General features: G+C 36.8%; 1 protein-coding gene across 7 annotated transcripts in view; it reads left to right on the top strand.

Moving 5' to 3' along the window:
• The window catches only part of COL11A1 (collagen type XI alpha 1 chain), a 164,824-nt gene that overhangs the window by 32,298 nt on the left and 120,002 nt on the right, over window positions 1–12,524 (top strand). For all 7 annotated transcript variants that reach the window (XM_069789477.1, XM_069789480.1, XM_069789478.1 and 4 more), the window contains exon 5: window positions 5,084–5,212. In XM_069789477.1, the coding sequence (XP_069645578.1) occupies window positions 5,084–5,212 (129 nt within the window). The remainder of the gene's footprint in view (window positions 1–5,083; window positions 5,213–12,524) is intronic.

Genomic DNA, 12,524 nt, shown 5'->3' on the forward strand with positions numbered 1-12,524 from the left:
TGTGAAAGAGATATCCCAAAAATCTGTCTCTACAACTGAACTGTTTGAGGTTCTTATAGAACTAGTGAACTAGACCATAAAATTTTAAATACTGGAAAAAAAAGTAATTTCAGCAATGGTCCTTCATATAGTGCCCTTACAGCCTTGTAAGAATTCATACTTTTGCCTTTTTAGCAATGCTGGCAGGTAATAGTAGAGATATCTTTTATCAACGATAGAAACTTTTAGCTGACAAATAGACTATAAATGGACTACTTTATGGTTGTACTTCTCTAATACACCATATTTAGAAAGCATTAGAAGATTACATAGTTGAAAAGAGAATGTTTCAAGAAGAGAGATAATAGCTAAGACTTTTTATGCAGTCACAATTAAGATAATGAGCAGCCATTAACATTTATTGCTTATAATGATAAAATAGTTCATTCCTTACTTCTCAGGCCCTCAAAGATTTACATGATTGAGAAAATCTGACACCATATCTAACTGGAGATTTTCCTTATTCCAATTTCTGCTGTGGAATCTAAGAAAGGCTTTAAAAAGGTGGAATCAAATATAGTGATTACTATCATGAGGCTAACTAAAGCAATAATTACATCAAAAGAAAGTAAAATTGGAAAGAGAACTTGGTAGTCTACTGCTTTCACTGCAAATTGGGTCTCCATTTCCTGGTTTTGTTAGTCAACGCTAACGTTATTTTTTCAGTGTTGCAAACTGTTTTCTTATGAAAAGGCTACATTTTCTGTGCAGATACCTCACCTTGTGCATTACTACTTTGTGAGGTGTGTTTTTCAACAAATCCTGGAAGCGTACATACACATAAACTTTCCTATTCTAGAATGTCACTGTGGAATGTCTGTGAGATTCACAGAGGAATTTTCAATGACTGAATTCACCACACACTTCCATTCTTAGCTGGGCTGTTCCTCATTGTAGAACAGTTCATTCGAGTGAATTTCTGTGCAGCTATTCCAACAGGCAGGCATTCAACTGATTTGAGCATATTCTCCTTGCACCTCTGTATCCTGGTTCTCCACACTTGCTGTGGCATGCCACAAAGAAATGTTTCCTCAGATCTAATTAAATCCTTTCAATAGTCTTGGAGGATTCTGCAAAGAGTAGTTTATTTGGTGGAGTATTTTTTAGGACAACGCTACGGAAGTAATCCTTCTGTACCATGTTTTCATTCTTAGGCATAACTAGGTGGGCAAGATATTTTATGACTCTCAGGCAGCTTTTTCCATATAACCATGAGGCTGATTCAAAACCCTCTGATTTTAATTATGGACACATTCCCAAAATAAAGAGGAATTAAAACCTTCATAGACTTTATTTTTATTCCATATTGTGATGAATTACTCAACTATGCATTGACTTTGTGAGTTATATGTTGGCTTTGACAACAACTTAGTGACTATATCAATAAAGTATTTATGATCCAAACTAAATATTAAGACTCCAAATTGATCCATTTTACTTACAAGCAATACTTGTATGCTTAATGTTAGGTATGCTTGAATACCTTGCTGGATATTCCCCTTCACCTCTGGGCAACTAAGGCAGAGACATAGCTCTCAGCTTTCACATTCCCTAATATGCAAGTAATGTTAAATATCTGTTAAACTGTTTAAAATACATTGTATTAAGTGTTATCCTGGATAAAAAATTGTTATAAGGCAGCAGATTTTTCTTCTTAATGGCTAAACAGGCTTTAACACTTTTGAGGGCAAGTTAAGCATGCACATTGTTACAAGTAATAAGATGAAAAAGTGGCTGTGTGTATCTGTCTGATACCTCACCACAAGTTCTCTGCCTTCCACTGTCAGGCCACTTATCTCTGACATCAAATGATGGTGGAAGACTGGCTCAGCAGAGGCATCAAACATTTGACTTGTACAACACACTAGATATCATCTATATCTACTTTGTGAAATTGCCTGAGCAGTCTTTCCCAACAAAGGTGGTCATGACAATTTCATAGAGAAGGAAATAGAACTAATCTATATAGACAGCTGCCTTTTGTACCTTTTTTTTCTCTATGCACTTTTCAGAGTACTTCAAGGATCCTGAGGTGTATTTGTAAATTTTACTCTGTTCTCCTGTCTCCTTCCCTATCTTTGCTCTCCCTCTCTTGCTTTCATCATTCTGTCCTGACTTCCTTATTTCCTGCAATTTTCATACAAGAATAACATCATGCACATATGCATATATGTTTAGATACCTCAGTGTTGTTTTAGAGACCAACTAGACCAATTAGAATTGTTAATAACCCATGACTCCATTTATCCATATTTTCATTTAAAGTTCCTGGGACTTGTGCAGGTAGATCATTAAGTGCCTAATTTGTGATTGCAGGTCATGAAGTATGGCCAGATTAAGTATTTGTAGTTTATTCGCAAAGAACTTCATAAAATTCTGTTTCAGTCTCACGAAGTCAAGCAGTTAAAATCAAAGAAAGTGTTTGTGAAGACTGAAGTGATTCTGTGAAAAATTCTCAAAGAGTGTAGATTTGTCCAACAAATGCCTTGGAATGATAACTATATCACAATAATGAAGTCCGCAATAATGTATGTGGAATTTCATGTGCTGAGATGATTGATCTGATCTGAAATAAAAGCTGTTCACTGACTAGTGAAACAGCACTGCCAATAGATCACATACAAATACCCAAAGAAGCCATTTAATTAACAAAGACAGAAAAATAAAAACAAAAAAAGAAAAAAAAAGAAAAAAAAGAAAAATAATAATTTACTGGAAATACTTTTATAGCAGAAGTTGAAGGAAAAAGAGGAAAATTAACGTTTGATATGCCAAATGTAAAATCAGTCAGTTCCTCAGTAAACTTCTTGCACATGAATAGCCAGTAGCAATTTATGTATACTGTGCAAGACTTCTGAGGGCCTCCTTCTACGTGGGCCCATGACAGGCAGACAGGCGAGGCTGGGAAGTACAGTCAATGGATCAGGAACAGCTTTAACCAATTTAGGGACATCTAAACCAAGTGGTAACAGCATGCCGAGTGCTTCTTGCAAACACACAATCCAACAAAACCCAGTGCCAAAATTCCATGGCATTCAAGATCAGCACAAAGCAAGCTCCAGAATACTGGCTATATTCCCTGACCTGGGTTCTCTTAGCATATCATACTAAACAGCAGTAGTTGCAGGAGCTGTTTTGGCATTACTCACGCTACCTGGCGCACTGTATACATGGTGATCTGTATGGGCATCTCAGAAAGCCATGTATGTTCAGGGGCATATAGCAAGACAGGGCATGAGCTCAACAGGGTGAGGACACATCCATCTCTAATGGTTGCTCCAAAAGAGTTACCGCTTTTGTCTTTCAGTTGCTAATTCCCTCTAATTTTTTCCTCTCCTTCACTTAGTTTTAATTCGGCTAGTGAAAGAGGAAAGGCAGAGCACTTTGGAAACATTTTGCTGGACATGGGGGATGCATAGCCCAGACTGACAATGACTGTACAAAACCTCTCAAAGCACTCAAACTCTCGAGGGAGTCATGTAAGGAATCAAAGGGGGAATTTCTCTGTATGTATAGCAGGTTTTGTGGGAAGATGTCCAAACTAGGAAGCATTAGTGAACTAAGGAAAATAAAAGAGACAGTGCAGAACCACTGGCAGGGGAACAAACTTCTACATTAGTAGTATTTCTGGAAGCTTAAAAAAAATATATATTCCAACTCTAAATTAATCTGAGACACACATGAGTCTATGAAGTAAAATGAGTTGAGACTATTGTAAAAACCAGATTTGTAATGTATAGCCATTATGTGCTAAGAAACTAAGTATTTAATATTTTATGTTAAATAAGTTAGTAAAAAAAAATTGTAGAACTAGGAAAATTGCAGAAAGCTGGGTTTTTTTTCAGTTTGAGGGGTTTTTGCTTCTGTCTGTGATTTTTCTTTTTGAAAGGAAGGAGCGTTACAAATTATTCTTTACTATTTTAAAATATTCTCCAATTTTGTGAATTTTTTAAAGGCTACTGTTCTGAGTGATGTAAAGCAATTTTGGAAATACTGAGATGATTGTGAATTTTCCCAGCTGTACATTTACATCAGTTATATTTTCTCTTTAAAGACAAAATATGCACAGGTATACTAACAAAGTTACTTCTTTGCCCTCATTTTTGGTAAAAACAAAATAAAACTTCTGCGGAAATAGTGAGAGAGAAGTTAATGGGTTTTGACCAAGAACATGTGCCAATTTTCAACAACCTTATTTTTATGACAGCATAAGAAGCTCCTGAATGAGGAAATTTATAGTGGAAATGTTGGCAGGAATTTACTTAATGCTGTTTAAATGGTACCACTATGTTAAGAAATACACTGGATACTAGACAGCTTTCTGTGGAAAATGATAAACATACAAGGTCTCTGTAGGGGACCTCAGCAGAGCCATTTTTATTATCCGGAATAGTGGGTCTCTTTACTGTGGGGTTGTTTTTACGTGTGATATATGGAAATAGAGATGAAAATAACATTTGTTAGCTGTTAAAATTTTTATTTCAACACATTCTATAGTGTGTATTTACACAGTGCTTACTTAATTATTTTTTATTCCAATAACTGTGTCTCTCGTACAGCCTTTTTTATTTTATTTTATTTTCTCCCTTCTTTGAGAGTACAGATGTGATGCAAACTCTCAGAATTATACTGTTGATCACTTGCATGCTGAGCTGCATGCTGGTAATAGGAAGTGCCCTGAATTAAATCTTAGGAATTTAGACTGGTTCCTGGTGAAGAAGTAAACAAACAGCATGAAAATAACAGAGCAGGAGTTACACCTTCCCACCCTCTCCTTTCCAAACCAGACAGCATTTATAGCCAGAATTTTGCACCTAGTCCATTCGATATTAATTTGCATTGTTTTGCCTTGTGAACAATAGTTAAGACGTTTTCCAGAATAGCAGCAGAAATTAGGTAGATATGTTATTTATAACTACAATTGTTAATATGATACCTAAGTATTATGTGCCTAGTTTTGTTTTCTGAATAAAAACTCTGTACTTCTGATGAACTGTAGACAATCTTTGGGTTTTTTATTTAATCTGCATATGCTTTCCTGCAGGGTGACATCCAGCAGCTGTTGATTATAGCTGACCCCAGAGCTGCATATGACTATTGTGAGCATTATAGCCCAGACTGTGATTCCCCAGTGCCCAATGCTGCTCAGGCTCAAGATCCTCAAGTTGATGAGGTGAGTAATCAGTCATGTATTACTAGATTTATTGCACTTTAGTGGTTGTACTGTGTATAAGTTACCCAAGGAGCATTTACAGCTAAATGGCATGCATTGTTCTAGATATGAGGGAGGAAGATTGCAGGAGTGCATTCATTTTTGCTATCCAATCATTTCTGTCAAGCATTTGAAGGAGCATATCACACTAGTATTTGAATAACCAGCATGCTCCATGAAGTTAAACTGTAATTCCTTAAAAAATGATAGCAATATGAGTTTGTTTAGTTGTACCTATTTGTTCTTCCTGTGTACATTTATGATTTCACTGATGCTGAGTACTATCAAATGCCACATTTGAAAGACATGGGAGCTGTAAGTATTCTGCAATTGTAAACTTCTTCAGCTAGAATTGTTATGTATTCTAATAACTCTGTCCAGTGTACAAATGCATGTACACACAAAATTATTTCAGCCAGCTCCACTCCTAGCAGGTAGATATCAACAGAGACAAAACAGAGTTGGAATTTTTCCCAGAAATAAAAAATGTTTACAGAAGCCATTTTTCACTGTAGACAGTTCTTACAGCCATAAACTGAGTAATTCACTGAGGGTAAGACAGTTCCTCAGATTAGACCTCTGAGGGTCAGCAGTTGTATGTATTGTTGTACACATTCTGAATACTTGCATCAAACAGTGGAAAGTGGAAAGCTTTTGCAAAACGTAACTAGTCTTAATTGAACTTGGCTCTGGACAGTTAGTATTCCCTCAACTCTGTGTGATCTGACTGGTTATTGTTACTGATTGCTCAAGAGATCACCATTAAAAACTTGCTGAATTGTTCTCAGATGCGTGCTTTGAGCCAATTTTGAGGCAGAACTTTTCCTAAATACATGATAATTTTATTTGTTGTTACTATTTATTCTATCTGATTGAAAATTTTGTCATCAAGTGACTAAGCTCCATAGGGCCCAGAACTTCGTTCAAAGGGACTCCCACATCCATTGCATCAGAGGTATGCTTCAGGATGTGTCGAGTCAATTACACATAGGCAGAGGCCTTTACCCTACATTACAGTGTATGGAGCCTGATCTCTCCATGAGGACCCTGTAGGACCTTCTGTCTGTGTGCCCAGCTACGTGCATCTCCAGGCACTATATTCCAAAAGAGAACAGGCTGAAAGCATATTGTTGATATTTTATGGGAAGAAAATAAAAGATAGCAAAATAAAATTAATTTTTTTCTCATTATTAAATTTCAAAGAAATTTGACATTTTGCTTGAGAACTTTCCTGGGCTTTGCTGCTATGTGACTTAGCACTCTGATTCTTTTTCTGTTATTTCCTGTGTGAAGACCTGGAAGGTTTGAATAGGCTAGTGCTTTTCTACTTTGAAATAAGTCTGAAGAGTATTCAATCTAATAAACTGATCTTTGTGGGAAAGAGTTGTTAAAATCATCCCTTGGTCTCTTTCTTAAAGAGGAATATATCTAAATACTTAAAATGCTCCAAGTTGGGAGTACTGTCTCCTCCAAAATCACATCAACTCCTAAGCAGGAGTTAACATGGCTTAGAGGGCTGCAAACATTTGCTTGCTCTGGACAGCACTGATGGCAATGATGGCTCCAATCCTTTGGTGTAATGCATGTGGACAAAGCTCGTAGTCCACAGAAATTAGTTGGGATCAGACTGTAGATTCAGAACCTATTCAAGATAAAGAAGAATGAATACTTGCACTCAGTTATTAGCAACAACTACTGGTGAATTATTAGAGTGTAATTCAATGTTTCTTAAGTATGTAGAATAAAAAAGCTCAGGGTTTACATTCCCTCCATAATGGATGACTAGCTAAATCTCTTGCTGTCAAATATTATGTTTATACTATATCAAAGCTGTTTAACACAAGCATCAGTTGAGAGCACTCATTTGTAGATCAAAAGAAAAATAAGCCACATCATAATTATAAAAACTATGTCCACATATATAGTTATATGCTCATCATATAGAATTCCCAGTTACATACTGCACATCTATTGAAAACAGTCTGTGGGCACCAAATAAAGAAAGACAACCATAAAATCTAACAATTGGCGCTGTTCTTCTCCAGCATCCTGAGTGGAGATCATCTATAGCCTAATGCAACTGCCACTGGAGTCAGCAAATATCATTAAATTCAGCAGCCATTGCAAAAATGCTCTTGGGGTTAGTGGTTTTTTAATGTGTTTTTCTAGGGTCTATTTTTTTGCCCTGTGATAACACATATAGTTTGTGGGAGTACCTGCAGAGAAAAAAGTAAAATCAAAGATCTTAATTTGTAATGTAATGTAACATTTTAAAATGAATTTGAAAAAATTTGAAAAGAGCTAAAAGATTAAAATTGGAGAAGTGCCATTGCTGTTTGCTTCTATTTATTGTTTTAAGTGGTGATTGAATTATTTTGCTTTCTGAGCTAAAACACAATTTCCTCATTGCTATCCATGAGTTTATATGTGTAACTTTGTATGAATATTCCCAGTGAAGTCAATGGATCTCTTTAACATGTTGTGTAATAGTAATCTGAAATAATCACATCAGCCATGCTACCAATGTGATGAATATGCAATAGAATAAATGATTGGCTGAATTGCCCAGAATTATAGAATTGTCTGGTAAATGATAAAAAAGCAGGTTGTTAAAGCAGGCTACTTTGTTATCTTTTGAGATGCAGCCTGTCAAATCACATAGGTAATTCATCTTAAGGAAATAAATGAAACAAGTCTTACTTAAGTACTGGAAGAAGTTATAAAAGATAGCAATGCTGATTTTTTTAAACTGTTGATTGCAAAATTAAATAAGGTGTTAAAAGATAAAAATACAATTACAGCCAGTCTATATGGAAAACAATTACTTCAGAATGCCTGATTGTGTGTTTTGAGATTACAAGTTTGATAGTGATATCTGATAGAATTTATAGACTTAGACCTTTGTAAAGCTTCTGATATGTCAACATAAGATATTTGAATGAAAAAAAAGGCATTGTTAGGTAAAGATAAATTACCTGACAAGCAGATTCAAATCTGGCTGCCTTATTTCAGAAATTACTATAAATAGAGAGCTATTGCTGAATTAACTTTTTAGTAGAGTTTCTTAGGAATTGTGCTAGCAATATAGAAATGAGTGTAAAATGGATGCTATTAAAATTTGTCAGAGTCATGATATTGCAGAGCAGTAAACGATGATAACACAACTAAAGACAATGTTATGCACATACAAGAAAAAGAGATGCAGGGCAAACATACAGAACTAGGAAATATACACTGCAATACAGCCTGCTTGCTTGTGTTAACAAAAGAACCTGTCCCCATTTGTGGGCTTCATCTGCTGCTATATCAGTGAAAGCAATTTGGAGGTACGTGATTTACCAGACTGAAATATTAATCAAACTGAAAGCCAACATGAAAAGATTACTGTTTAGCTTGATTGATTTCCAGGTTTGATCTCCCATGTTTTCACACAAACTCTTGTAATAGAAAGAGGGAAGAGAGAACACTGGGCTAAAGGCTAGGCAGGATTGTTTCTTTCAGTGTCAGCTTTGGCTTAAGCCAGCAGAAGCTGGATATTTGTTGGACAGTAGCCTCAAAAGATTCTGGTTATTAAAATAGGGAAACAGTTTGTACATGAGCACTCAAAGCAAAACTGGCAAAAAAATGCAGTGCATGTCTTGGTTTGTAAACAAAGGAATAAGAATACAGATGTGATATTGCTTGTCTGTATGCTGCTGGTTGAAACATATACTGGAACATCACATATGGTCTTGGTGTTTAGTCATTAAGACAAATATTGTAAAAATGGAAATGATTCAAATAAAAGCTACATAATTGTTGTGACTTTGGGAACTGGGAAACTTAATGTGTTTGACTTGTCCACAATAATGACAAAAGCTTGAAATTTTGCTCAGCATATGCAAAGAACCTTCACAAAAAGAAAATGCTGGCTGCAGACGAATGGAGGGTGGGGAGAAAAGAAAGTAAGATAACTTCAGTTAGGAAAAGATCTACTAAAATTTTTAGGAATGAAACGAGTTACCAAAATGGTGTATCTCTAGATATCTTCAAGCCAAGGATAGATACCTTTCTAAAAGTTTGGGGAAATATCATTTATACTTTAGTAGGCTCAGTTACAGGGTGACTGTAAGAAGTTTTGAAGTCTGAAAGTATACAAGAGTTAGTCAAGGTGATCTAATAGTCCCTTCTGGCTTTACATCTCTGAGCCTTTGAATTATTGCAGACCAGCATAAGAAACTGATACCTGGCTTAGAGGAAAGAGACAAGTTATGTGATTGCAGAGCCTATTAGTGTGTGTTTCCAGCATTGACTACAAAACCCAAAGGAAGTGGTTGACTTTTGTCAGTGAAATAGTAAATTATGTTTGTGGAGTTACACCTAGGAAGCTGAATAGTATTTCTTTTGATATCACACACTTTTGTAGTCTCCTGGCAAGTTCACAGCCTGGGAATGGAGTTATTCTGAAAAGTTGGATGATTTTTAGACCACTAAAGAAACATCTAAAGAGAAATATTTGGCTAAGATGATGTAGGTTTAAAGGCAAAAGTACTTTGTTTAACTAAGTGTAATCTTCATTGCTCTAGACAGTTTCCTTCTGCAAAGGAGCAAACAATCAAATACCCAACATTGTAGTTTTGGGGGCATTTCTTTCAACAGCACTGCTGGCTTAAATGAGTCCTTTCCTTTTCTGTACTCATTTCCACCCAATGCCATCTTTCCAGTTCAGCTGGTAGCATTGTTTATGTTTGTTGGGGGCAAGGTCTGTGTCCTGGTTTTGCCTGGGATAGAGTTAATTTTCTTTCTAGTAGCTAGTATAGTGCTATGTTTTGGATTCAGTATGAGAAGAATGTTGATTACACACTAATGTTTTCAGTTGTTGCTAAGTAGTGTTTAGTCTAAAGTTAATTTTTTCAGCTTCTCATGCCCAGCCAGCGAGAAAGCTGGAGGGGCACAAGAAGGTGGCACAGGACAGAGCCAGGGCACCTGACCCAAACTGGCCAACGGGTATTCCATACCATGGGACGTCACGTCTAGTATAGGAACTGGGGAGTGGGGGCGGGGGGATCGCCGCTCGGGGACTGGCTGGGTGTCGGTTGGCAGGTGGTGAGCAACTGCCCTGCACATCATTTGTACATTCCAATCCTTTCATTATTGCTGTTGTCATTTTATTAGTGTTATCATTATCATTAGTTTCTTCTTTTCTGTTCTATTAAACCATTCTTATCTCAACCCACGGGTTTTGCTTCTTTTTCCCGATTTTCTCCCCCATCCCACTGGATGGGGGGGAGTGAGTGAGCGGCTGCGTGGTGCTTAGTTGCTGGCTGGGGTTAAACCACGACAATCTGTTATCCCAGAGGTGCTACCACTGTTGCTGATTGGCTCAGCCTTGGCCAGTGGGTGGGTTCATCTTGGAGCCGGCTGGCATTGGCTGTCGGACATAGGGGAAGCTTCCAGCAGCTTCTCACAGAAGCCACCCCTGTAGGCCCCCTGCTACCCAAACCTTGCCATGCAAACCCAATACACTTACTCAGCTGTGCTATCCTGATCCCTGTACCATTCTCCTACCCAGCCAAGGTCAACCTCCTGCATCCTTTTCCATCACCTCTCCCTTCCTATAGGGGGTTAGGTAGGCGTGACCTAAGGACTTCAAGATATAAGCTTTGGACCTGGATGCTGTATTTTCACTTCCATTTTAATTATGTCAGTCCCTTTCTGGATCCAAGTGACTGTGATATACATCTAAACAAGGTTTATTTAACTGGTTAAACCTTTTGTGTACAGGCTCTGTAAAATATGTTGAACTTGGCTGTTTGCGAGAACTGTGGGGCTTTCTGTGGGCAGTTCAGGCTAAGCCATTAGAATAGAGATGCATGTGAATGACATTCCTGTACAGAATGCTTTTATACCTCTGTGTTTTGTTCCAACTTCATCAGACCTAAGTGTCACTCAGTCTGAAATTTGAAGATGGGAAAGCAATAGATTAATAGTAATATCCACACACTTTACTCTGTTGTTTATTATTTATTTCCATGCTTTAACTGAAGTATACATCAGTTGTCCTTGTTCTTCTTGCTTGTGAATAGCTAGATATGAATCTCCATAACTTGTCAAGTACAGAGTGATGACCTCAGCAGTTCTCACTACACCAAAAAGGTGTTGCCTAGAAGTTGCTTAAAAAATTGTGCTGAATCTGTAGTTGCTTCTGGAGGAAAAAGAAGGGGTATCTGATTATAGATAATGTTCAAATTTGAATACAGCAGGGGAGAGAGAGTACTTCCCAAACCAAATTATTACTTCATAAGCACAACTCTCAGTTCTTAGAAATTCCAAGCAAAGAAAAGTCACTGTGTTTGATTTACAACAGGGAGGACGTTGCCAGATCTTTTAAGGAATGTATTGTATCCTGAAATATATTCATTGAGTATTGCATGTTATTGTCTTATGTCAGAAGAGCATTGCTAGAGAGTTCAGAATGTTTGGTGCAATTAAATAGCTTTTGGATAAAGAGAATTAAGTGGAGAACAAACTGGCCAAGAACTTTAGAAAGTAATTAGAATAGTGCTTTAGCATGATTTCAGTCTAGTGTCACAGTCATTTGACCATGCAAAATCTTCCTATGGTCTGCAAATTTTGGAAGATTTTTACGTAGAGAAAGCAGACAAAATAAGGGGCAAAGAGCTGCAAACAAGTAAACTGGTAGGAAGTAGGGAGTGGAAATGAGTGAGAAATGCGAGTTCTTTCTTTGTGCTACATTGTTATCCGTCCATCCTAGAATTTTACAGAACAAAGTCTGATCATTAAGATATGGCATCCTTATGAACCATGCAATGTATCTGAATGGCTAGCACCAGTGGCTCCATAGTAACTCTTTGAATGTTAGAATTAAATGATAGGATGAATTACTATGGAGCCACTGGTGCTAGCCATTCAGATATATTGCAGGTTTCATGAACATAGTGGCAAATTGGCCAGTTGGCTGAATAATGTCTTTGGGAGAAAAGGGTCTTTTATTTTGTTGATTTTATTTAAGCTTTTTGCTCTATTCTGCTGGGGTGGGTTTTTTTTTGTTTCATGCTGAATGTATAATTAGGTTTTAAGGATCAAATATGGGGATGAAATTGTATTTTTAAATTATCAAGATTACTTTTCCTAAGGAAGATATGCACCTACGATTTTCTTATAAATACCTTGTGAATAGTCTGGCCTCTGTTTTGTTTTCAAAACCCTTTCTACTATAAATGGAAATGTATTAAATTCTGTTCCAGTTCAATCACATATGCTTGGCCAGCTC

This window comes from Haliaeetus albicilla, chromosome 8 (genome assembly GCF_947461875.1).
Source record: "Haliaeetus albicilla chromosome 8, bHalAlb1.1, whole genome shotgun sequence".
In the NCBI taxonomy this organism is placed as follows: Eukaryota; Metazoa; Chordata; class Aves; order Accipitriformes; family Accipitridae; genus Haliaeetus; species Haliaeetus albicilla.